The 26939-nt window shown below is 41.2% G+C and overlaps 1 protein-coding gene across 2 annotated transcripts in view; it reads left to right on the top strand.

The window, feature by feature from the left end:
* Positions 1-420: 420 nt before the first annotated feature.
* The window catches only part of ARHGAP42 (Rho GTPase activating protein 42), a 245838-nt gene continuing 219319 nt past the window's right edge, over positions 421-26939 (top strand). For both annotated transcript variants that reach the window (XM_045183571.2, XM_024574588.3), the window contains exon 1: positions 421-1087. In XM_045183571.2, the coding sequence (XP_045039506.1) occupies positions 934-1087 (154 nt within the window). In that variant the 5' untranslated portion in view covers positions 421-933. The remainder of the gene's footprint in view (positions 1088-26939) is intronic.

Raw genomic sequence — 26939 nt, 5'->3', positions numbered from 1 at the left:
AACGGGAAAGAGACAGGAAAACTTTTCAACCTGGAATTTATGTGCATTCAGTGGAGACGTGTGAAGCAAAATCTAAACTAATGTTTAAAGTAGCATCTTCCCACCAGGTTTCAAAATGAAGGTTGGTTTCTCTGCCAGAGGATTCTAGGGAGTGGGGTGGTGAGGAAGAGGGGTAAAGGGAAGTATGTTGGGAGTTTGAGAAACTTCTGTAGAATGGAGGACGCAAAGGGCCACCGCCTGCTACGACGAGCTGGGAGCTCAGGCGGGGACTGAGTTAACGCCCGGAGCGCGGGCAGGGGCGCGATCCCGCCGCCGCAGCAGCGCGGAGCTGGGGAGCAGTGTGCGGGCGGTGGGGTGGGGAGGGGGGTAAATGAGAGAAGGGGCGGGGTGGCGCGGGGTGGGAGCGCGGAGGCAGGAGGAGGGTCTCTGACCCTGAGTCCCATTTGCAAGCTCTCTGAGCTCGCGCCCGCGGAGGGGGAGGGTTTCCCCGACCCCGCGGGAGGGGCGGCTGGGCGCTGCTGTCTCACTGCACAAACGACTGTCAGGAGAACAGAGAGTGGAGCTGCCGGAAGTGTCTGCGCGCCGGAGAGAACTTTCCTGCTCCGGCCGCGGCCCGCAGCCTCCGCCGCCCGGGTGCTCGCAGCGAGGATGTGCGGCGTAGCCAACACCCTAAGCAGCCCCGCGCCTCGGCCCACCCCTGGTGTGTACGCCAGCTTGGCCTCACGAGAAGCCTGAGTCCGGAGGTGTCCGCGCGCCACGGGAACCCGGCGCAGGCGGCGGGGCGCGCGGGGCCCGTTTCCTCTGCGCCGTCCCCTCACTTCCCCGCGCGTTCCCCGCGATCGCGCGGCCCAGAGCCGGCCACGGTCGCCGACTGTCCCCGCCCTGACTGCCGGCCCGGACGTGTCCCCGGCGGCCGCGGGCAGTGCCTGTGCCATGGGGCTGCCTACTCTGGAGTTCAGCGATTCCTACTTGGACAGCCCGGATTTCAGGGAGCGCCTCCAGTGTCACGAGATTGAGCTGGAGCGGACCAACAAGTTCATCAAAGAGCTGATTAAGGATGGCTCCCTGCTCATTGGGGCGCTGAGGAGTAAGTAGAGCTGGCGCGGGAGGGTGGAGAGGGCAAGGGGATGTGGAGTGTCCCCGCGGGGTACGGGTTGAGGAGTGGGATGGAGGAGAAGGAGCTTCTTTTGTTTGAATGGGTTTGGGGACAATAGCTGAAGAGCTCCCCTGCTGGTTGCCAATAAAGTTTGTTCTTAGGTGTTCGTTACCACCACGCCTTCGGAGAAGGGAAGAGTTCCCTGATAAACACTGTAATGCATCCTGGATAAAGTTGTACGAAAGCCATCTTTTGTATAATGTTCCTGGAAAAAATGTTGGGGGCTATTGTTCTTTCATGGGTAATTTGAACACTTCAAAGATCCTTGAGGAAGTATTCAAGACTTTGCCCTACGGATAAAACGAAGCTAATCTGTTTAGTGATATTCAAAGAATATGAATATTTTCTTCATTCATATCGTTGGACACAATCAAGATCTGGCTTTTAAAAAAATATGTTGTTTTGCCATTTAGTAAGATGATGGAAGAGAGCATGGGCCAGTGAATTTTATCTCTTTACAAGTTATTTATGGTGCATGTTAATTTTTGGTTTGCATCATAAATCTGGTGGTGGTGGTGTCACCGAGAATGTGCTTCAGTGGCTGAAGGCCAATGGGATCTGATCATCTATAGGAAGTAAAGAAGGCCCTGGGGGGCTTTTCCCACCTCCTGTCCCCACCACCTCCAGACCTCCATCTCCACTACTGAGGCCTAAGAAAATTTAGGAAAAGGAATTCCAGAGTTTCTCTTATAGATAATTAAGTGGCTAATGGAGAAGGCTTAACTTGTTACCTTTCCCAGGATGTATTTACATCTTAACAGAGGTTTCTGAATGCTTTAGCCTCTGAAAAGAAGTCCTGGAATCTCTGGCCTCTGATGGCTGGTGAGTGAAGTATTTTCCTAAGTTGGAGAGGCCTTTGGGTGATCTAGCAGTCCTAGTCTCCAGGACATATGTAGGGGACGCATCATTGTATATGTAAAGTTCAAGGTCAGTAACAACATGATGGGGATATGTGTGTGCCAGCAAAAGACAACGTTAGCATCTGATGGCGAAGCGTGTATTCATGTGAGGATGGAGCTTAGCAAAATGTATTGAAATTAGTGTGCTTCCAAATCCTTCTTTATTTTAACCATTCCCAAAACTAGAACATTTACTGGGTAAAGGAAATATCTTTTATGCTCACATTCACTTAATTTCTGAATCTGAAGCTACTACTGATAACAGTATTTACTGATTTGTGAGAAATACAAGTTATCTGCAGTTCTTTCCATCCTGTGTATAGACAAATGTGACCTCTCATTTCTTTGGGTTTGCAAATCCTGCCTGGGGTCTTGGGACTAGTGCCTCTTAGAGACCATAATGCCTCTTCAAAAAGTTTCCCCATCTCAGAGTGCTAAATGCTCAACCAACTCTTGCTGAACACGCCAAATAGTCTAAAAATGACATTTCTCTTCACTGCTGGTGATGAGCTTTAGTGTTCTAGAAGTTGTAAATACATACATAGCTATGATAAAATCTATGAAATGTACATTATCTTACAAGTAACCTTATGTCCTTTAGGACGATTTTGAATCTAGCATTGCAAAAATCAGGTTATTTCCATTCTTACTAATTTGTTCTTTCATTTTGCAAGTGAAGAAATCTTGAGAGTGTAAGGTCCCCAAACGTGTAGATCCTGCTTTCAGGACCCTTAGGTTTGTGATGACAGTGCATTCCAGTGCTGTGCTATACAGTGACATTTCGGTCAGCAGTGGCGGGGCCCTAAGATTATAATGGAGCTGCAAATTCCTATTGCTAGTGACGTAGCAGCTGTCCTCAGTGGGAGCACCAGTCATTCTTTACGGGTTTGTGGTGATGCTGGTGTAAACACACCTGCTGTGCTGCCAGTCCTATAAAAGCGTAGCACATACACTTACGTACGGCACGTAGTACTTGATCATAAATGACTGTATTGCTGGTTTATATATTTGCCGTACTATAGTTTTTTTATTGTATTTGAGTGTACTCCTTCTACTTATAAAAGTTTGCCGTAAAACAGTATGCCATGTAACACCAGCAGCAGCCTCAAACATCTGTCTGTTGTCTCTTGATTGCATCATTTTCTCTTGTACTTGATTTAGTCTCACATCATTGTATAAATGTCGTGTAGCGAGAGTGCGCAGTGTTTACATAAAGTCTGTGGTAGTGTACAGTAATGTCACAGGCGTTCACATTCACTCACCACTCCTTCACTGACCCACCCAAAGCAACTTCCAGTTCTGCGAGCTCTGTTCGTGGTAAGCGCCCTATACATGTGGACCGTATTTTATCTTTTATACTGTATTTTTACACTACTTTTTCTATGTTTAGATATATTTAGATAAACAAACAATTATAGTGTTAGAGTTACCGAGCCTACCGCCCTCAGCCCGGTAACATGCTATACAGATTTGGAGCTCAGGAGCCGGAGGCTGTGTACCATCGAGCCTAGCTGTGTAGTAGGCGCTACCCTCCAGGCTTGTGTGAGTGCACTCCATGATGTTCGCACAATTATGAAATCAAAATTGCTTAATCACACATTTCTCAGAATGTGTCCCCATCATTTAGCAAAGCATGACTGTACTTTATTTAACTAACATTCGATTATTACTTCTCTCACTGTGGAAGGAAAATATCATATTCCTTTGTTAATAAATTCCCAGCATCAGGTGCCACGTGGGAAAGGTTTGGAGCAGAAGAACCCTTGAAGTCACATTATGGCACTGGTTTTCTTCCAGCAAGCCACCCTCGGGTCCCCTGCGGATGATGCTCTGAGGCTGGGCTGCAGCTGCTGAGTGTCCGCTATCTGAAGCACTGGGATAGGAGGGTAGGCGTGTGTCTGAAGGACTTGAAGCCTGCTCAGTTCTGTCTGTGATTCAGCGAGGAGCCTTCCTCCCCCGTCCTGTCCTTTTCTTACTGTTTTTCCTTTTTGCCAGAGAAGCCTTCACCTTCCCTATCTTTAAATATGTTTTTCCATTCTCTTACATACTATTTCAATAGTGTATCCGTTATCCTTCAGTGTTATTTTTAGCACTTATTATTCCTGTTATTCTCATTAATAATTAATGGTTCTCACGATAACCTTCCTGAATAATCATCAGTGCATTTCTAAGCATCTTCTCTTATTTTCATCTTAATTAATAACTTTCCTGGTGAGACTATTGGCGTGCACATTTGGTTAATTCTTGCTTGACTGTTCCCGTAGGAGTTCCATACGCTCCTTGGTCTCTGGGTCAGCATATAGGTGTCTTCAGCAGAGTATTTGGAAGGATCCTTATAAATGAAAACCTTAACAGCATGATTTCAATTTCAGATGTATGTAAGATACTTAACATTTTAACATGGATTATTGCATTTCATACTCACATCCACTCTGAGGAAAGGACGACAGCTTAAGTGGATTGGCATAGACCTGAGTGGAAGTCCTGACGCTGTGAAATGCTGTGTGGTCATTGGGGAGTCCTACCTTTTCCGTAAAATGAGGAACATTTGTAGAAATCTCACCACTAGGTTTATGTTTATTTTGTCACAAGCCACATGGATGTTGGTGAGTGATATTTGGGAATATTTGATGCTGGTGAAGTGGGTTTTAGTTCATGCTGCGTGACTCACAAATCTTCACCCTTTTCACCGAGAGTTATCCTGTGAACTTAGTTCTTTAACAGGGGCCAGTCGTAAAGTTTGAGTTTTGGCGTCATGGGCTAGTTTTCCTTGTGAATCTTCTCCGTTTATGTTTCAAAGAAACATTTCAAAATGGCTTGCTCATATAATGTCCCCTTTGCTTTCTCTTTCTTTATACTTTTGAATTCCAAGAGCCATCTTTAAGTAGAGCTTTGACATTGCAAGAATAGAAAAACACTCTCTCCGCCTCCGTCCCCCTGCCCCCTCAAAAGAAGATAAAGAAAAAAGAATAGACAGAAATAGGATTAGACTCATTAAATTGAGTGACTGGGTGGGGAGAATGTATCCCCATTCTTTACTCCACCCTGCCCTTCAGCTCCTGGGCCATCTCTCCTTCCTTACCGCAGTCTCCTTCCTCTCATTGCCTCAAGGTGGGTCAGCCAGCCTTTCCCTCTGCCTTTTAGGATACTGTTTCTCGAATGTGTATGTCTGTGCTTCTTTTAAAGGAAAAAAAAATAGTGGATTCTAATATAGATTTAATTATTTATTATGATAACTTAATAAGTATATACAAGCATGAAACTATCATTCCTTTGCTTATTCATACAATCTTATTCAAAGCGAATCAATTTACAAATTAAGTATAAACAATACTGTGAAATCAATAACACATTTTTCAGCGACATTTCATTAATCTAATGGATGATGTTTTGCTGAAACAAAATTTCCTCTCATATAAAGACTGCTCATGATATCTTGTTTGTTGATGATTCATTTTCTCACTGTTTTTCCCGATTGAAACTGCAGTTCTTTAAAATCTTCTTGCCCTGAGGGTGGCCTTCTCTCTATTGCAAACCATACTCATTTATTGGTCATATTGCCTATGTTCTTAGAGCCTAGTTCTTGGCACTAGTGATCCATGACACAATAAGAATGGCACCTAATTTGAGTAGTAGGTTGCTCATAAATTGATGTATAATGTGCAAGTAATCAATACAGTAGAAAGAGGCAAGCACACAGTTTCTCAAAGGCGTCCACCCTGAGGGCCCACAGACCTCAGTTTATAAACTACACCGCTATGGTGCTCTTGTAATCTGGGGCGAAGTAATTGTTTGTAGTAAAAGAAAACCCCCAATGCAAAGGCTGCGTGGAAATATCTTAGGACAGGTGAGGGAGGTACTACTGCCTTCCGTTCGCTGTGTTTCACAAACTCACCTGTAGCCAGGTATCACTTCTTTCTTCACTTTCTTTCCAGTCTCTGCTTTGCATGCGTATTCGGGGCCCACTATGCTACCAGTTTTTGGTGGCACAGGGAAGGAATTAAATACAAGGTAAAAGAACAAAAACAAGTTTAAGAAATTTGGAAGACTTTCTTTAGTCATTGCACTATTTACCTGGTTAGCTCTCAACTTTCAGTGAGAACTGCTGTTGTTTTAGGCTAGTTTTGGCATTTAAATTGGCACCTAGGTTTTATTTAGTTGAAGTGGAACTCCTGGATTCCTGTTTGCCCTCCAGGAGCTGCTTCACTGCCGCTATTCCACTAGGGCCCTTGCGCTTGTTTAGCTGTGCAGCCTAATAGGAGGTGTGGATGTGGAAGCACGGCCACCATTCATGTGGTTCTTCTAGTCATTAGAATTTGAGTTAAGTGAGCAGAAGTGACTGTATTCTTCCAAAGAACTGTAATTAATTTAGGAATGGGTAGATTAGGAATGTGGTGCTTTAAGTTTCTGCTTCAGAGAAATGTACAAGTAAAAGCAGTTAATACTCGTGTTCATTTAAATGGGAGCCTTGCCTTGGTGCTTATCAAAGTGCAATTAAATAGTGCTGGCCGAGTACTTTGCTCTACCCCTCTTCCGATTCTCTACTCGAGCTTAATCAGCACCCTTTAACAATATTGTCTTTCTTGCTATTGAATTTCCTTTTTCAGAAGGTAGTGATTGAAGGGCTGTCCTCTTAGAAGGCAGGGGAATGGGTTGCTGGGAGAGCAGAAGACAGGTCCTGCCTGGTGGAGACGAATGGCTTACCGAGAACCACCTTTGGCTCCTCCTGTGAGTTAGGATCAAGGTACTCTGAAAGTGCAAACATCTTAGGTAACCACTAAACTTTTAAGTCAATAAAAAGCAGTTTTCACAAATATCCTTTCAGTCGGTAACATTTCTTAGGGCACAGTGCTATGTTGATGTTGCAAAAGCGTTACTCAATATTATGTAAGAAAAATAATAATAGCCCTGGCTGGTGTGGCTCAGTGGATTGAGCACTGGCCTGCGAACTGAAAGGTTGCCGCTTCAATTCCCAGTCAGGCCACAGGCCTGGGTTGCTGGCCAGGTCCCCGGTGGGGGGCCCGGGAGAGGCAACCACACATTGATGTTTCTCTCCCTCTCTTTCTCCTCCCTCCCCTTCTGTCTAAAAATAAATAAATAAAATCTTTTAAAAAATGTAGACTATTAAGCCACATTTAGTAAATATTATACAGTAATCAAATGTTTATTATGGATAGATAAAACAGGGCGAAGGAAAGGGGGTTATTTAGTCTTGAATCTCTTTTGTGAATATTGTTTCTTGCCACAGTTGATTGCCACCTGTTGTGGCCCGAGCCATCACTGCCATCTGCGTGGTAGTTTCTGCTCATTGCAGCCTTCTAGGCAGGTGCCAGCCACCTTCTACTCCCAGCTGCCCCCCATCAGTTTCAGCTTGCAGCTCTGCCTGTCTTTCTTGTGCCTCCATCTGGCTGAACATCTGCCCAGGATCTAATAATCCTGATAGTGTAACCTCAGTGGATCTGGCCCCATCCATCAAGGACTTGCTACCTGCTTCTTGCTGACTTTCATCCTGAAAATTAAATCCAGTTGCTGAGCATTTGACTCTCTAGTGCATGGAATCTGGGCATCATCTTTTGCAGCTGCCATATTCTGAGGTTAAAGGCTGGGATTTGTGTAAATATAGCAACTTCCATAATATTTGGTAAGCTTAACTGCCTTTGGAGCACAGGTGAAGGGGCAGGGTGCTAACAGGACAAGTCAATAGCAATGCAGTTATTTTATCAGTTTTGTCTTCGGCCAGGTGCATGTAAACTTTGGCCTGGACATTTCTGGTAATCTGGATTCTTCTCTATGGGATTACACCTAACTGGAATGTTTTGGTTAATCAGAATGCATCCTTGGTCCTATCTACAGGGTTCTGATTCTGTTATCAAGAATGCAGTTATAATGCTGAAGAAAGTGTTACAGCAAAACACGCTTGTACAACAACACTCCTTGTAAGGAATGTGATTTGCTTCAGAAAAAGTGAATTGTGGAATAGTAAGATGCTTTAATAGCTAACACTCTATATTTCCCAGCCTTTTCCTTTGTTGCAGAGGTGAGTATGCCTAAAAGAAGAAAAAATAAGCACTAAGTTTCCAGGGCGTTTGAATCTTTCAAGGGTAATTTGTCTAATTGTACATGGAATGTGGTGGGGAAATGTAGGATAAGACTAATAATTAACTCTGTGTAGATTGTTTTATATTAATTACTACGGATTTTCCAATTTTTAGGGTATGTGGTAAAAGTCTTTAGTTCTGATATTTAAAAATACCAAACCATGACTTTTGTGATCTGATTAGGGTGATTACTGGAGATAATGGATTGTCTTATATTTTGTGAAAGGCAGAGGACCGTCCCGGCGTAGTTCTCAGTCTCAAGTGGTAGAAAAAAACTGGGAAAAATGCACCATGTGCTTGACTTTGCCACATTAAGAGTATTCTCCCGAACCGTGGCTTTACTCTGGAAAAAAGTGCTTGGACGCAAAATGACCCTTTTCATTTGGAAGTCAGACAGATTTCTCAGTAGTGGAATTTCTATAATTCCCCACACAAATCTAAGAAGCAGCACTGCTCGCGAGTTTATGAAAGACAGGCCAAATCATATTCCCCTGTGTGCAGATATGTACTGGAGCTTATCCAAATGAAAGGCCCGGCTTCAGTTCTCTCTTTGGTGCTCTGGAAAGCGATGATTTAATTTAGAAAACCGCTGTGTGTTCCTGTGTGGAGAGGAGTGATAAGCAGCTAATAGAAATGAGTGTCCTGGATAGTGTATTATCCGTTCGCAATGGAAGCTATGTAAATTGATTTTGCTTTGCCGTGCGGAGGATTTTCTTTTTCATTTATGTAATTTTCTTATTCCTTAAAATGTCTGAGTGAAAGATATCACAGCCCCCCCTTGCCCCCAACAAAGGAGTGCGGGTGCCGGTGGGAGAGATTAGCAAGGTGACGCAAATGGAAGTTACTTGAGAAAGCAAAAGCAAAATACATAATTTCGGAACTTGTATTAGACTTTGTGTGCCTTCTATGAAAAAAGTCATGGGACACTGGAAAATCAAAGGAATAAGAGACTAACTTTCCAACCGTTTTAAAAGTTGGTTGTGGAAAATTTGAGGGACAATTAAAAATTATCAGCATCACGGTCAATAGGGGTGCCTTTTTAAGGGGCACGCTATTTGGAGAAGATTTGGGAAAGCTGTGGACTCAGGAAAAAATGTCCACATAGGAGGGAATAGACAGGGAGGCTTAAAGACCTCCTGAGGGCTTGTCAGTCCTGGCTTTCCTTAAGTAACCGTGTCTAACATTGCTGTTATTTCCTTTGTGTCCCAGCTCTGTAATTGCACCTTTTTCTCCGTGTGTGATGTTGCTCATTTCCTCCTGCACTTCCCGTTATTTTCTCTACCCTCGGGAGCATTGGCGGTATACAGGGATTCCTGCTTAGCCCTTTTACTGTTTGCTTTCCTTGTGTGATAACATCTGCTCCCAGCTTCCAGCCCTCGCCTCATTTTTCCGAGCTCTGGGTCTGATTTTCACCAGCCTACCACCTGTCACCACCTGAATGTGTTCAGGTACCTCAGACTCCGCATGTCAAAATGAAGTGCTTCCTTCTCCTCCAGTTTCTTGTCCTTGTGTTCTCATTTGTTCAGTTATATCCCCACCTACCGGGTCATCTCAGAGACAAACATCAGAGTCCTTCTAACTCTTCCCGTCTTCTCCAGTTTTAGATTGGAGTTTTTGCACCCCAGTCAGATCCTAATATTTGGTTAGTCCTGCAACTCTATGCCCGCAATATCTTAAGTTAGATTTTTTTTCTGCCTGCATAATACTCCTGTGTGTGTGTGTGAAAGAGAGAAACAGAGAGAGAGAAATAATATTTTTTCTCTAGCTTCAAACAACAGAAATGTATTCTTTCACAGCTCTGGAGGCCAGAAGTCCAAAACCAAGATGTTAGCAGGGCCATGCTCTCTCTGAAGGCTCTGCGGGAGGGTCTCTTCTTGCCTCTTCCAATTCTGATGTTGTCGGCCATCCAGGATGTCCCTTTACACGTAACTCTCCAATCTGCGCCTCTGTAGTCGCATGGCATACTCCCAGGGTGTCTCTGTTTATTAGATTTTGCTTAGTCTTTGGAATATAAGCTTCTAGGTGCCAAGGATGTCTGGATTCTAATCGGCGCTGCCCACACTGTAGATGCTCAGTAATTGTCAGACATGAACCAAATTTACATTTTACTAAGAAGAGCATGATACAGAGAAGGGTTTTAAATCTCTGTGGAGTGAATAAGCCAGGAGTGGGGACTATATGACTCCTCTTTAAGATTGCTCCTGCCAGGCTTCATATGTAACTGCTGTGGCCTGGTGGTACCGTCAGGGTTGGTAGCCTGTGGGCCATCAGTGAGCAGCAGAGCTAGAATTTAGTCCTGGTGCTACCACCAAGTAGTGGCCTGGGTACAAGTCACTTGTCCTAGACCCTATTTTTGTCACAAATGGGAATAACGTTTGCTCTTTATTCCTTGTAGGGTTTTCCTGTGGGCAATGGAAAAAATGCATCATAACATAATATAAAAATGTAACATTTTCATTTGCTTGAGGCAGGGTCATTGGAATCCTAATAATTTTAGCCTTTTTCAAGACTTAACTTTAACAGGTTCTTGTCAATATTATTATCATTCCGTAGCAACAAGATTATTGAAGTGCAAATGCTTTAATTGGATGTTAAAGCTCGGGCTGGTTTTTTTCCCCAAATTAAATCAACTTGGTGGAAAAGGATTATAAAATGTGGCATGGTTTTGATTTAGCTTTTTTCTTTTAAACAAATGAATAATTATCTACTATACCTGGGAACCAAGAAAGCATTTGGCTGGCATTTAAGAATTAGGAATGGGCAGTAGAGATTTGAGACTCTGTGTACGTATCTGCTGGTGCTTCAGTTCTGCTTCAGGTCGGTGGTCTATACACCTTGTTAAAAATGATGGTTACAGCGTGCACTTGTCAGAAGTGGAAAGTCTCACATAGTATAGCTGGCCAAACTGCAGAGGAGAGACTGTTCTTCCACATTGGTTTCTGCATTGAAAGCAGACAGGGACTTAGAAAAAAGGCTGCCCTAGGTGTTTCTTGTGCTGCACAGATGTTCAGTGAGTGTAAATTATGTTGGAGGTGATACCATCCCGGTGGTTATTAGTGAGGAAGGAAAATGACAGCATTGGTAGGGCTGGAGGAACTGGGAGTAGGGGGTTTTGGGGGAAAAAAGAACATTTAGTTAAGAATTGCAGAGGAAGATTCATTTGGCTCAGTGAGAAATTGAATCGAGCTTGTGAGCTAGTTGATCTAAGAAGGTGGGATGATTGGTGTGAGAATCACGAAGGATACTCTAAAGACAAAATAGATTTTACAGAAAAAAAAAAGATATTTCTTAAAGGATGCTGAACTTAAGGGGAGTTCTGTCCTGGGGCCCAGGGAAGTAGGGTGCAATGAACAGGAGGTCTGGACTTTTGGGATAGCTTGGAAAGTGAGGTAAGAGCTGGAAAAGGCCAGCGTCAGGGGTTAAAGAAAGAAAGTACAGATCTCGAATAATCCCCTGCAAGAAGTAGCAGCAAGTGAGGGAGTGCCTGAAGGGTTGTCAGAATTGAAGTCTGCTGGGTGCATGTCTTTTTCCTCCGAATTGCCTTGGTTCCTCAGACAGCACTAATGAGAATTAGAGTCCTGTGGATATTCAGGGTGGCTGAGTGTGAGGTTCGGTCACACACACTGATGAGAAGGTGAGAGAGGACCAAACAAGGATTCAGAACCGGGCTGTTGCAAGATGCTCTTTCAATTTAAGGCCTTAGGCTGTGGCTTAGACTTCAGTTATTTGTTTGAGATTGTGTTTTGCATTCTGTTAGAGCATATGTTAATTTAAACTAATCCCAATTTATTCAGATAATCGGAACAGAGAGGGGTTGCTCTTTAGCTAAGCTTAGCGTTATCATTCATACATGTGTGGTACTAATAACATTTAATCTTTAATCATTATAACATTTTAATGTTAAGTAGGTTCATTAAAGATTTAACATTAACAGCAGTCAGCCTAGTAGTAGAAAGAGCCTGGGCTTTAGAATCAGAGCAATTCCTTTAAATTCCAATTCTGCCACGTAGCAGCTTACATGGCTGAGAGCAAGTCACTTAGCTTTTTGTGTGTGTGTGGGGGGTTTCCCTTGTCTATAACATGGAAGTAATATTTATGTCATATGCATATTTGCAAGATTAAATAAGGTAATATGTAAAGTTTGTAGCACAATGTATTGTACACGGTATTAAATATTTTCTCATCTACTTCATTTCTATCCAATGTTGAGACTAGGAAGCAAAATTAGAGTTATAAACAACCACCACCACCATATTTTATTCAAAAAAGAATGTGAAGTGGCTTTCCTCAGCAAAATCTTTACCTTACCTGGACGAATGCACCCTGTAGAGAGAGGGCAGCATTCAAGGTTGGTGTGAGAGCTGTTGGCCATGTATCATTGTCTGGCATCATGAATGTGGCTTGCAGTGAAAGGAAGCTACTGCTTCTGTGGAATATTTTATATCTGAACATTAAATCCCCCCCCCCCCCTCTCTTAGACACAGGTGCTTTTCCCTACTCCTTTCATTCCCCAGGCAGGCTCTCTGGAGCACGTCCTAGAAAAACCTTTTGTGCTCTCCTTCCCCAAAGTCGTGTTCCCTTTGCCTGCCTTTCTCTTAAACTCCAAGGGCCTTTCTTTTGCCTCTGTAACTTGTTTCCTGTGTCCATGCAGCCCAGCTGACTCCCTTCTTCTGCAGCCTACTTTTTCTACCTCTATGACTTTCTCAACAAACGTTTGCTTATACATGAGTCTTGGCTCTCAATTTTTTTCTTAGCCAGAACTCAAAGACCGAGGTATATATTCTGGTGCTGTTCACTGATAACAATTTGCCTGCTTTTCTCCCAAGCAAGTTAGCCCCATGGAGTGGGCACCAAATCTCTGGGACTCTGGAGGTGGATACATAATACATTTTTCATCAATGTCCGTGAAATGACTGGACTTAAAGGCAGTTGTGTCAAATGAATGTGTGGAGCTGCAGAAGTCCACAGGTCGTCACTAACCACTTGATGTTGGAACCCACTCTGAGACTTTGCATACAAAGACAAATATGTTAGTGAAAAAGTTGGTAGCATATTATATAGATTTATCAGAGTGAGAGTAATTAGAGCAGGCTTATTCCAGGAATTGATATTTGTATGAAAGGATGAATTTTCTCGTCAGCAGTGACAATAATATGTATTGATTCAAAGCCAAGAGATGTGGCCAAGAAAATGAAACTGTACGATGAGTTATGCTATTTCCTGTTTGTAAAAAAGCATCGCCTGTGTTGTTTCCAAGATGCCGTTTCAGAATGCTGATTTTCCACCCTATGAGAATGCCTTTTATTCAAATGGCATTATTAGGTGTAGTTCACTGCCATAAAATTAAACTTTTAAAAAATGTACAATTCATGGTTTTTCATATGATTACAGAGTTGTGCAACCATCCCCATCTGATTTTATTTTTTAATTTTTTCAGCTTTATTATTGAGGTATCATTGAAAAATAAAATCGTCAGATATTTACAGTATATATCCACATGATTTGATTAATACATCATGAAAGGATCCCAGCCAGCGAGTTAGCACATCCATCCCCTCACATTTTATCTTTTTCTTTCTGTGAGAACATTTAAGTTCAACTCTCAGCAAATTTAAATTATGTAATACAGTGTTATCAACTATAGTCACTATGTTTTATGCTAGATCCTCATACCTTATTCATCTTAGAGCTGAAAGTTTGTACCTTTAACAACCTTTTCCTATTTCACCTACCCCCAGCGCCTGGCAACCGTCAATCTACTCTTTGTTTCTATGATTTTGACCTTTTGTTTTCCTCTTTAGTTTAAGATTCTGCATATAAGTGATACCATCCAGTATTATCCAGTATTTGTCTTTCTCTGTCTTGCTTATTCCATTTAGCATAATGCCGTCATGGTCCATCCATGTTGTCACAAACGGCAGGATTTCCTTCTTTTTCATCGCTGAGTAAAGTTTTCTTTTATATGTGGCTGTGTGTGTGTGTATAACGTGTATATACCACATCTTCTTCATCCCTGTACCTGTTGATGAACACTTAGATTGTTCCCATATCTCGGCCATTGTGAATAATGCTGCAGCGGACGTGGGAGTGCAGATCTCTTCGGTATTGTTTTCATTTCCGTTGGGGATATACCCAGAAGTGGGGTTGTTGTATTATATGGTAGCTCTACTTTTATCTTTTTGAGGAATCTTCATACTATTTTCCACAGTGGCTGACCCAATTTGCATTCCCATGGTGTAAAAGGGTTTCTCTGCTCCATATCTATGCCAACACTGGTTTTCTCGTGTCTTTTCGATGATAGTCATTCTAACAGATGTGAAGGGAGAATCTCATTGTGGTTTCAGTTTGCATTTCTCTGATGATTAGTGATGTTGAGCATTTTTTCATGTACCTGTTGGCCATTTGTATTTTTTTTTAATTTTTAGAAAAATGTCTGTTCAGGTCCTCTGCCCATTTTTAAATCAGATTTTTTCTTTAATTTTTTGCAGTTGAGCTATATGAGTTCTTTATAACTTTGGAATAACTACCCAATTTTAGAATAGGTTCTTTGCCCTTGAAGAAATCCCCTATCCAATAGCAGTCACTCCCCATTCTTTGTCTTCTTTAGCCCCTGGCAACTGTTACTAATATACTTTTGTTTCCGTAGATTAGTCCGTTCTGGACTTTCTGGATAATGACATTACACAGTCTGTGGTCTTTTGTGACTGATTTCTTTTACGTAGCATGTTTGCAAGGCTCATCTGTGTTTTAGCATATATTGGTACTTTATTCTTTTTATTGCCAAATGTTAAGTTATGTGAATACATCACCACATTTTGTTATCTATTTGTGAACTGATGGACATTTTGGTTATTTTCTTTGTTTTTGCTGTTATGCATAATGCTACAAACACTCGTGTACCTGGTTTTGAGTGGCCATATGTTTTCATTCTCTTGGATATTTCCCTAGGAATGGAACTGAGTTGGAATTCACCATTATAAACAGAAACTTAATAGGTTTATAAGCATTTACATTATATTCTTTATGATAGGAAGCAGTTTGAGAGCTAAATGTGTATTTAAAGCCAAGTTATAACTTTCCATAACAAATTCAGATATGGCTCTTTTATTTGTTGGAGAAAACAGAATCACTTGGTGGATATTTAAGGAGGAAACATTTCCAAGTTTTTCATTTTCATTATAGATAGATAAGTTAACATTTCATAATGTAAATATAGGACAACAGCAGTTTTTAAATATGTGTAGAGAACTGCAGGAAGAGTGGAGAGGAAAATCACAGGGCTCAATGCAATGGACAAAGTATTGGGTTGGCCAAAAAGTACATTTTTTGGTTGTTGTTTTTTTTTTTGTAAGATGGCTGTAGTAGTGCTTAGTTGTCTTTAACTTCATTTGAAACAATTTTGTTAGATTGTATTGTGATAGTGCTCATATTAGAATGCATTAAAAAAGAGCTTATTAAAATTGGGGAGTTTTGTGTATTGAAGATGGAAGAAAATAAGTAACATTTTTGGCATATTATGCTTTATTATTTCAAGAAAGGTAAAAATACAACTGAAACACAAAAAAAGTTTCATGCTGGAGATTTCTTGCTGGACGATGCTCCACGGGTAGACCAGTTGAAGTTAATAGCGATCAAATTGAGACATTAATTGAGAGCAATCAGTGTTATACCATGTGGGAGATAGCCAACATACTGAAAATATCCAAATCAATGGAAGTTATTAGTGGAAATGAAAATTTGTTTTTCATTTTATGGAAGAAACCAAACAGACTTTTTGGCCAACTGAAATGATGGGCCAGGAGAGACGCGAAGAAGAGAATGGAGTGTTGCCTTGCATATCCAGTCAGCGTACTTATTTTGCACTATGTCAGATACTGTTCTAGGCCTTGGAAATTCAGAACAAACAGAGGCCCAGCTCTTCTGGGTGTACATGTACCGAGGGCCGCTGCTGAAACTGTGTGTGGTGTGTGTTATGGCTTGGTGGTGAGATTTAGTAGGCCCATGTGTTCTACAGCCTTTGAGACAATCTTTATTTTCTAGACAGCCTTTCTGTGTTCCACAGAGAAACTTTTTCATGCTTCCATTATGCAGTCAACACATTTTAGGCATCTCATATGAGAGTGCGAATGTCCAGTTTTCATCCACTCAGATCTATTCAGGAAATCAGGGATCACTTCAGGCACTGTACTAGATTCTGAGGGCCTGCGTGCGGCTGAGTGGCCCTAGTAAGTCACTCTCCTTAAGCCTTGGTTTTCTCATTTTTACAATGGGGATGATAATAATAATACTGACTATTTTTCATGAAGATTAAGTCTTGTGAGATATATGTACCATAGTACAGAGAAACCAGAAAATGGTGAATATGATAATCACACTGTATCTTATAACAAAAAAATGAAGTAATCTTAATATTAAGACTGTTTAAAATGGGAAATATTTTCTATGATGATAAACTTTATTTTATTTTTCATTTAATCTTTCATGTCCACATGAACAAACTTAAAATATAAAAACAATAATATATACCATTTATATATGAATTTATACCGTGATATCAGATATTTTCCTTGCTTTGGCATATTTTTTATTATTAGCATATTTACAGTTAAAAGTTCTCAAGTTGAAGGTGACACTTATGTGTAATTTAAAGCAGTCTACGTATGAAATGTTAAGTGAAGCAAAAGCGGGTTACACTTTTAGTAAAGAAACATCTGCATTTTGCCACAGTTCACCAGAAGGAAATTGGATCATGTATCAGCTATGTGACTGAATAAGACTTTCATCTTTTAAAGGATTTTTCCTGCCTGAGACGTACATTCGGCCATTCTTCTGAAAGGAAGCTTGTACATGCTTTGTGACATGGAGTTGGGGAGCCCCGGGTATCCTGTTATGGGAGAGCAGCTGCGCATCTGCTGAACTTGACTGGAAATCTGAAATAACTCTTTTTAAAGCTTCTTCAGGCTTACACATATAGTTTGCTTTGTTTTCGTAACGGACGACAGTCAATTTTTGCATGTTTCTTTTCAGGCCCTAAATTATTACTTTTTCGGAATTGTAAATCAGTTCATCTTTTATATATTACAAACATTACTTTTTAAAAGAGGTTACTTATTAAATTAGTCAGAGAGGAGAGACTTGTTCCTTAGGGCACCTTTGACCTTAAGGCTCTCAGTGGTTCCCTTTCTCCCTGCCGCTCCAGCCCCCTCAGATGTACCTGCGTGCCTCAGGTCCGCTTCTCTTTCTTTGTTGAGTACTCTGCCAGGTGCTTATTTGTTGCTAGGTAGCTTTTGAATACATGGTTATGTTGAGTTTGTAAAAATTTGGTGTAGGATATTCTAAAGCTTAGGACTCTAGTGACTACTTGTCAAATCCGAAGGACACTGTCGATTTACTGGACTATTGTGTATTTGACCCTCTTAGCCGCTCTTTGCTTCCTGAAGCTTCTTGTTCCTTGGCTCCTGTGGAGCCATAGTCTCTTACCTTTTCATCAACTTCTCCACTTTTTCTTCACAGTCTTTCAGAATTCCTTTACTTTTTCCTTCCTTTTGAATGTAGGTGTTCATATTGTCCAATCAGAACCTTTTCTCAACAGATATAAGCTGGTGATGATATTTATCCACAACCAAAAGATTAACTAACATCTGTAAGAAATGGGGGAAGAAGAGTAAGTAATGAGCACTAGACACAGGGTAGTCAATTAACCAAAGGATAAAGACAGCTGTTAACTTTTACCAGGAATCAGAGAAATGCAAAGTAATACAACAGTAAGCTATCCATTTTTTACCTATTAAATTAGCTAAAAGATTGTTTAAGTGCCTTTTGCTAATTAGGGTATACTAAGCCTCCTACTTGCATTATGCTGCTGATAGCATTATAAATTAGTAATATGTTTCAAGAACCTTAAAGTTCATAGGTGCTGAGTAGTGATTCCAATTAGGGCACTTACTCTGCAGCAGGTAATACTAATTTCCTACCCAGCATCTGTGTCCTCTCATCCTTTTTATAAGAACCCTTTTGTCCAGGAATACAACCCTCCCCCAAATCAGGGGTAACTCCTGGTTAGTGGAGCGATGGAAGGTAACCCATTTCCTCGTGCTGGAGGGAGATGTGAGGGATGTCAGCTGTGTTAATGTGTTGTGGTGCTGGACACAGTTTGGGAACTGGGGTCCCAACCTGTATAAGTAATTAAAATTTCCTTACAATAGAAAATAATTAGATATGGCTTAACTAATTCAGTGAATTTTAACAGTCGTTACTTACCTAATCAATTAAATATAACTTTATGATATAAATCTGAGAGAAAGGCAAGGTACAGAATTATATACATGCGTTTGTCATTATAAGAGAAAAAAATATGCCTGTGAAAAAACTTGGTGAAATCTACCAAAAAGAAATGCTGTACGTAAACGCCCCAGGGTGGCAACATTAGAAAAGACACCCTCCAAGTGTAGCCTCCGAGTGGTGAGAACCTAGTGGGAGAGAGTCCTGGTAGTTGCCTCCCTGGCAAGGTTTTGGTGCGGTGACTCCAGGTATGCTCACTGTACTCCTGCGTGGGGGTGGGGCCCAGGGTGGGAGTGGGTGGGTGGAGGGGGAGGTGGCTAGCCCTCAATCTCCAGTCAGTTACCGAAAGATGGGGAGAAGCTGAGATCATGTCTCTAGTCTTTATTCGTTCACTTCTTTATTCTTTGATTTCTTTCCAATCCAGTAACAATTCTCTGTAAATAATTTGCTAGTGAATTCCTTCATGTACAGTCTTCACATCCTTTATCTACTTGCTTTTCCACCCTCCAATTTCTGGCTATTTAATTTGCTTTCTTTTCTTTTATCCAGTTTTCTTTGAGCAGTTTCTCTCTTCAGTCATTTTCAAATGGCACATCAAGGCTATCAAAATATGCAAAATATGCAAACAGGTCTGGGCTGTTTTGTTTGGTTGCAATAAGCACACCATTTTCACAGACAGATTAATTATACCTGCTGTTCTGTTAAAATATAACTAGTATTAATAACTATAAGGGTTCTGCTGAAACAGATATATGTTGTAAGGATGTTGAGAATATATTTCTGGCAGGGCTAAGGCACAGAACCTATGGTGAATTTGATTTCTTTTGTAATGTTTTACAAACTATCAGAAGCAAGTCTAGTTCCTGTGAAAATTTCTCATAGGAAAATATGACATTTTTTGAGTTAACAGATACTGAAGCAGATGGGTCAGGGTTAAGAGGAGGAAACATGACTCAGAGGTCTTGAAATGGGAGTCCTACCATCTGGTAAGATGTAGCATCAGTTGAACCAACGTGGGGATGGAATCTGACCGTGATCCCATGTACAACCTTGGGCGACTCCGTAGCTCTCTCTGAGGCCTTTTTCTCTACTTTAAATTTAGGATAGCCATCTTTGCCACATAGATTTATGATGATAATTAATTCATTCATTTGTCAGTTAATTATTAATCACCTACGGTGGATCAAGCATTGTCCTAGGAACATAGCATTCTAAAGTAAAACATTCGATAAAATAATACATTGGCTTCTCTTTCCTTTATGCTACAAATATGTGCAAATTTTAAAGCATTGAGTTGAGAGGAATTGGGTATATAACAAAATAGCAGCTATTTATTGGCTATACTTCAGGGAGTTCTTTGGGGAATCTGTGTTCCTTTGGATGTGTTACTGTGAGTGGTCTGCTGTGTTCATTGCTTTTCCATGCCAAGCATAAATCTGAGCAAATTGTGTTGTATTCTGCTTACTTTGGTAGTCCATGGGTTTGAATTTTTAATGTGGTTTGTGTTTTACTGTATTTCTTATTCATCCTTTCTAACAAAATTTTATGCCACAATGTTTTATCTACTTTTTTTTTAATGAAAAAGAAAGAATAAGGCAAGGATTTTGGCTGATGGGCTCTGGCCACGCCAAACAGGTATGGTTTTCTAATACGGTGTCAGCGCCCTGCACCTTCTGTTACTGAAATCATGAGTAACCGTGGTGGGTGGAATGATGCAAAGGCTTCTGAAGTCCTGTTATTGTGGAAGTAGGCACAGTTTTTTTTAGCAGAGGTTTTAAATGATCTAGACAGAGACTTATGAAATGATTTGCTTAAATATGATTAAATTGTATTTGCCTGTGAAGTCAGTTCTTTAAAGGTGCAATATGTAAAGGATTTTGTTTATGGCATTTCATATTCCTAAATCTGGTAAACAGTATACAAAAACACTTCAAAGGATAAATAGTGAATTGAATTTTATATTCACTTATATGTACCTTGCAAATTATTGTGTGTGTTTTTTTGTGTGTGTGATATTCGAAATAATTTACTGCCACCTGAAGCAGCCATTCCCACCAACACCTATTTCCAGACTTGTTGGGGTCTTTTATCTTTCTTCCACCCCCAGGCGGAAAGGGAATTCCAAAATTTTACTGTGAAAGGAATTTTGTTCAGCAGATGTGACGACAACTTCTGACATCTGGAGATGGATCGTGGGCCTGATGAAGAGGTAGAAATATCAGTGAGAGAAGGGCAGAGATACCTGGCCAGGCCTCTCAGATTCTTTTTTCCCCAGTCAGGTTGAACTATAGCAGACAGTCCTAAAGAAATCTTATATAACTTTTACTGTAGTTTCCAAATTAATTATACCCTTGTGCAATCTTGTTAACTCTTGTCTCCAGTTGGAGGATAGGGGAAACTAATTTCCTTTTTCTGTCTTTAAATGTGTAGGCTTAGGACAGGACTTAGAACATGGTGGAAGCATTGATCTGCCTTTGAGGGGACGCCCCTCCCCATTCCGTTTCCTGTTCTACTTGACTTGGTTCTTGGGAACGTTTCTCTGCAGACGGTAAGGAGAAAGAGTAGGCAGTGCAGTACCCGATGGCTGCAGAGTCTGTTCACCCTGATTTATTGGGTAATCACCTCATTTTCACTACTACTGGCCATATGAAAACCTTTTCTTTTTATTAAAACCGTAATTGAAAGGGATAACAAAATGTCAACACAAAGAAAGCTAAACGTCAGTAGGATTTACCTAGTATCTACCAGGAAAAATACAGCTATACCAGTTGTTAGGGACTTTGTGCGAGTCAGGAAGCAGTCATTCCTGTTCATGAAAAGCTTACAGCCTAACCAGAGCACAAATATGTGAACGGAACTAAAGTGGATGGTTTTAGGTGAGTGAGAGTCCCCTAGACGAATGACAGTCAGCAAGTCTTGGAAGGTGACATCCACAGGTTGGACTAGTGTCTTAGTTCAGGACAGCTTGGGCAAAAGTGTTGAGGCAGAAATGAATTATCCTGTAACAGGGCTGACAAACTCATTTCTTGTAATTAACTAAAGCAGCTAACAAATGAGAAATGAGAAGAGACCTGGGAAATGGGTACTTACGCATGTCTTTGAAAGTTAGCCTAAATGAGCAGTTTAGATAGAAAGAAGCTTCTTGGGGGCCTGTGCCTGTTCTGTGTTTCGATTCACTGCCGATTCTGTCTGTCCAGCTGTGCTAGGCCCATGGGCGGTGTGAGTCGGTCTGTGTTGAATGTGGGTCGTGGTCAGCCACGCAGCGTAGAGCAGTGTGTACGTTTTGTTAAAATAATTTTTTTCAGCATGTGCATTTTAGTTAAAACCTGTTTGTGGTTCATTGCAACGGATGTTTTTAAGCTTAGGTAATTAAGACACCAGAATTTAATTACGTACAAGTAAGGGAAAAGCTTTAGTGGATCCTGGGTCAGTGGAGTGCTGTAGGCAATTAATGAAGATAATGAAACTGAGTACTTAACTCCAGATATAAATCAATAGAAGTTTTTCTAGTTAGTAAATTTACTAATTGTTGACTTCTGAAGCGTCAGTTCTTTTTCTCCTGACTTACTCACATGTCTGTTATATGAAATAGAATTTTATTTTTGTGGTCTTATATCCTTTGGGGTTAAAGCTTGTTTTCATTAGGGGGGGAGATAATATTATTGGAAGGTGATCTGAGTTTCATTATAAAAATGCACCAAAAAATGGAAAAGATAAGTCTTGTGAGAAATTTCAGGGAGGCTAAGAAAGCTCCCCCCCCAACACCCCTTCCCCGCTTTGAACTGTCTCAAGGTTGTTTTGAGAATGAACGTACTGAGTGGAGCAAAAAGAAATATTAAATTATCAAAGAGAGAAAGACAGTGGGTATTGGCACAGAGCCCCTGAACTGAAGGAGAGCTAGAGAGGAAAGTTTCGGGATGAGCTCTTGAGGTTCTGAATGCTACGGAGTCAAGTGTTCATAGGAGGTTTCAGCAGCCCAGACATCTGTTGAATAACAAATATCACTAACCATTTATCATCTGAGGGTAACTGTGGGTTATGTAGAGGACAAGTCCAAAAAAGGAAACCATGGAGATGCAGTCCTGGTTTTGTGTCATGCAAGTAGGGAAGGAAAACTAATTTGAATTTGATGTGGATTTAGTATTTACTCTTTACGTGTGTTTTCTTGGCACTCAAGTGCACTCATGCAGGATATTATATATTCAAATGTTCCAGTGGTTTTCAAGCTGTGGGTTGTGGTCCTAGGGAGTTCTTGAAATCATTTTTCTGAGTTGTACTAGTATTAGGAAAAAACAATAAAAAAGAGAGCATAGTGAATATATTAAGGAAAATACTGTTTAAAGGAAATTGTTTCTGTGTTATGAGTACACACGAATGAGTAGATAATGTTGGGTGGTAAAATGTTGTTCTTACGGTGAGTCACGGTCACAAATGTAAAAAAAAAATGAGTTAAGTTGTGTAAGTCTAGCATGTGTGTGGTGAAGCCTGATTAAGTTTTCTTTGGGAAGGTGAGTGGGCAGACTCAATGGCCAAGAGCAGTTCTCTGGTGTCACAGAGACGCTTTAGAGACGCTTTGAAGTCGCAGAGTTCTTGGCACGTGGCTCATTGCCTGGGTCCAGTGAGGCTCTTCAAAGCAGATCCTGGTCAACGCCACTGTGCTTGGCTCTTCGAAGTGATCGTAGCCACTGCGTCTAGAAACTGACATTAAGGTCAAGAAAGAGAATTTATCTAGTTCTTGAAAGCAGATATTTTCTCTGCCAACTTCTATACTTCTGAAGGAAGCCATGTCCTTTTATTTTGTTCTCCTGAGAATATTTCAGAGCTTTGGAGGAGCTTTGCTTGGTTGTTAGAAAAGGGAGGATTAACCTTAAGTGAGCAAGTTTGAAACAGAGGGCAAAATGTCATCCTGAAGGTTCGCAGGTGATAATAAATAAACTTCTCACTTAGCAATATGCTTACACAAGGGTGGGCAAAGGAGGTTTACAGTTTTAGTACGCAAAACAGAGTTTATTCTTGTATTAGTATTTATTAATTATTGTATATATTTTTTGTATTACAACTATGAACCTACTTTTGTCCACCCGTATATTGAATGTGCAGATTATCCAAAAAATGTGAACTAATACTGAATCCTATATTGGGTAAACTATCATGTAAATTAGTTTCTTGGGCAAGTAATGGTTTAGTATTTTATTTCAAATAAATTATTTAAATGTGCATTGCATTTGATGGATCTTAATTTACTTGATTAAAGCTTTAAATTACTATTTAATGAATGGCATTTGTGACAGAGAAAGATGGAAGTTGTGATGCTTTGCTACACACTTTTTTATGTGACTTATTGAATGCATTTCCTTAGTAGAGCAAGAGGACTACATGTGTATATTTCACAGAAAACCGGTATTACTGGAAAAGGTATTGGAAAGGCCGTTGGACAAATCAAAAAACTAAGAATAAGTACTTGGTGCTAGATAAATTTCAAAAATGTCAGAGCACAGCTAAATGAATTCAGATTTCTTGCTTCCCAAACCAATTCTCTGTCTCCCACTCAATGTTGTTTTCTTTTTGCTGAAGTACTGGCTATATTGATTACTACCAGAAAACAATTCAATGTCCAATGTTAGTTCCATGTTAGTCAGGTATGGATTTCATTGCGGACTGAGTCTCTGACTGCAGGCTGTATCCGCTTTGAGCTCAGTTGGAGCTTACGGCCATGATAATTATTTAACATCGGTCTCCTTGGCAATGAGTAGAAGTCTAGGCAAACAAACAGATGGACTCAGAAGAACTTAAGTGGTCATCAAGCCACAGAAGAGTGCAGCTGGGCTTCTCTGGGAGGCATAACAGCACAATAGCATTAGCTCCAGTGTCTGCCTGCACTCTGCAGCAGGCTGGAGGTCAGAGCTGTGCTGCAGACAGAGCCATGGCCTGTGGGTTCTGGTGCACACTCAGGGCACTCACCCACTCTGCCTCCGACTCTCTTCTCCTTTCTCCTTTCATTCTTAGTGTATGTATGTGCACGTCAGGGTAACAGATGGTGAAACTGGCAGCCAGGGATTCTCTTGGCCATACCATTTCTGCCTGTCATTCAGATTTTGCACATCCTAAGTCTTTTTACAAAGAAGGAAAATGTAGCCATCTCTCCAATTCACAGAGACAGGTGTTTGAAGAGAGAGACAGAAGCAGAGAAAGCATATCAGCAAAGCTATTTATTACTTCAGTATCCCAGGCACTATTCCAGCCTCTAGTTTCACCTGCAGCCTTGCCTCTTGGCAATGAATTTGGCTGGTGCATTTCCTGCTGTTGGCTGAGTCACCATGCCCAGTCGGCTTGGAGCTGTAGTCAACATTTATAGTCTTGGAACCATTGTTCTTTTGGAGCAAGATTGTTGTTCCTCATCTGTCTTACTTGGGGCAGGTGGCCTCTGGGCTGTGGTTGTGGTGGGCTCCACAGCAAGGTTTTCCTAAACTGGGAAGCTGGTGGTGCTGGGACCCACACCAGAGGATGCACTGTGGCTGCTGTCCGTGTGGTAAAATGACCTGCGGTATGTGATACTGGGAAATCCCAATAAATCACCTCTTAATTCAGTTCACCAGCTTCTTACTGAGGGCTCAGAAACTAGATGGTGTGCAAAATTAAATCGATTATTTTGCTTAAGACCTAAAATGAATGGAAGTTTAGGTTGGCCTTAAGGAATTCCGTGTTTAAATTGTTTCTGTGTGACGATTATTAATAATGTTACGAAAGTATTGGAAGATAATTCATACAAATGACTCTTCTGATGGTGGGAATTTATTGATTTTTGTGTTTTCCCCATCTTTCTCTGATGTTTTAGTATTGGTAATGTAGTAATAGTTTTTAATAATAATAATAATAATAATAATAATAATAATACAACTAGCTTTGTCCTCATGGGGGAAAAAAACCCAAGATGAAAATTCCAGATTTTTTTTGTGGATTTCTTGTTCGTTATCCGTTTCTCCCACAAGAATGTCAGTTCCAAGACGGCAGAGACTTTGCGTTTCGTTTGTTCTCTGCATAGCTTCCAGTGCCTGGCACAAAGCAGGCCCTCTGTAAACAACCGTCCAAAGCTTTGATTATCTTCTTTCTTAAAAATATATTTTACTGATTATTCTATTACAGTTCTCCCAATTTTTCCTCCTTTGCCCCCTCTGCCTGGTATGCCCATTCCTTCCAGCATTCCCTCCCTCAGTTCATGTCCATGGTTCATGCATATAAGTCCTTTGGCTTCTCCATTTCCTGTACTGTTCTTAACATCCTCCTGTCTATTTTGTGACTACCAATTTGTGCTTCTTCCTCCCTGCACCTTTCCCCCCCTTTCTTCCCCTTCCTCCTCCCAGCTGATAACCCTATGATCTCCATATCTATGATTCTGTTCCTGTTCTGCTTGTTTGCTTAGTTTGTTTTTTAGATTCAGTTGCTGACAGGTGTACATTTGTTGCCATTTTAATGTTCATAGTTTTGAACTTTTTCTGATATAGTTCCCTTTAACATTTCATATACTGAGAACTTGGTGATGGTGAACTCCTTTAGTTTTACCTTGTCTGGAAAGCACTTTATTTGCCCTTCCATTCTAAATGATAGTTTTGCTGAATAGAGTAATCTAGGTTGTAGGTCCTTGCTTTTTATCACTTTGAATACTTCTTGCCAGCCTCTTCTAGCCTGCAAAGTATCTTTTGACAAATCAGCTGACAGTCTTATGGGAACTCCTTTGTAGGTAACTCTGCTTTTCTCTTGCTGCTTTTAAGATTCTTTACCTTTAACCTTTGGCATTTTAATTATGATGTGTCTTGGTGTGGTCCTCTTTGGGTGCAACTTGTTCGGGACTGTCTCTTACAGAGCAGAGTTTCTGTTAGGTTGAATGGGGCAAAGCCTTAGGTAATTGCCAGGGGCAACCCGAGTCACTGCTGTGTGGCTCTGTGTCGGGGAGGGCTCCGAGAGGAGACAATGCTGTTGCCTGGCCTCTGGAGTTTTGCCTGGGAGGATTCTGTCTCCTGGCACTTACTTACCCTGTTGCCAATCACTTCATTTTCTCCCCATATACCATCGATGCCCTTCCAGTTGTTGCCCTGGTGCTGAAGCCCAGGGGGAGTGAATCTGTGTAAGTTTTAAGTCCCTTGCAGGCCCTTTATGAAGAGTTCCTGAGAATCCCAGTTCCTTCCCCCACCCCAACCCCCACTGGTTTTTACAGCCAGAAGTCACAGGGACTTTTATTCCTGGTGCTGGAACTCCGGGCTGGGTGGTCTGGGGTGGGGCTGGGATTGCTCACTCCCCAGCTATCCCTCCTGATTTTTACCCACTACATGTGGATGTGGGACTGACTGCCTGTTCTGCACCACTGTGTCTCTCCATACCACTTCGGCCACTCCTCGCCTCTCTTTGAGTCTCTGTCCCACACCCTGTCTCAATGAATGTGGCTTCTTCAAATCCTTGGTTGTCAGACTTCCATACAGCTTGATTTTCTGATGAATCTAGGTGATACTT

The sequence above is a fragment of the Desmodus rotundus genome, chromosome 5 (assembly GCF_022682495.2).
Source record: "Desmodus rotundus isolate HL8 chromosome 5, HLdesRot8A.1, whole genome shotgun sequence".
NCBI lineage: Eukaryota > Metazoa > Chordata > Mammalia > Chiroptera > Phyllostomidae > Desmodus > Desmodus rotundus.
Note: the sequence above shows the minus strand (reverse complement) of the source record. Positions and strands in the feature narration are given on the sequence as shown.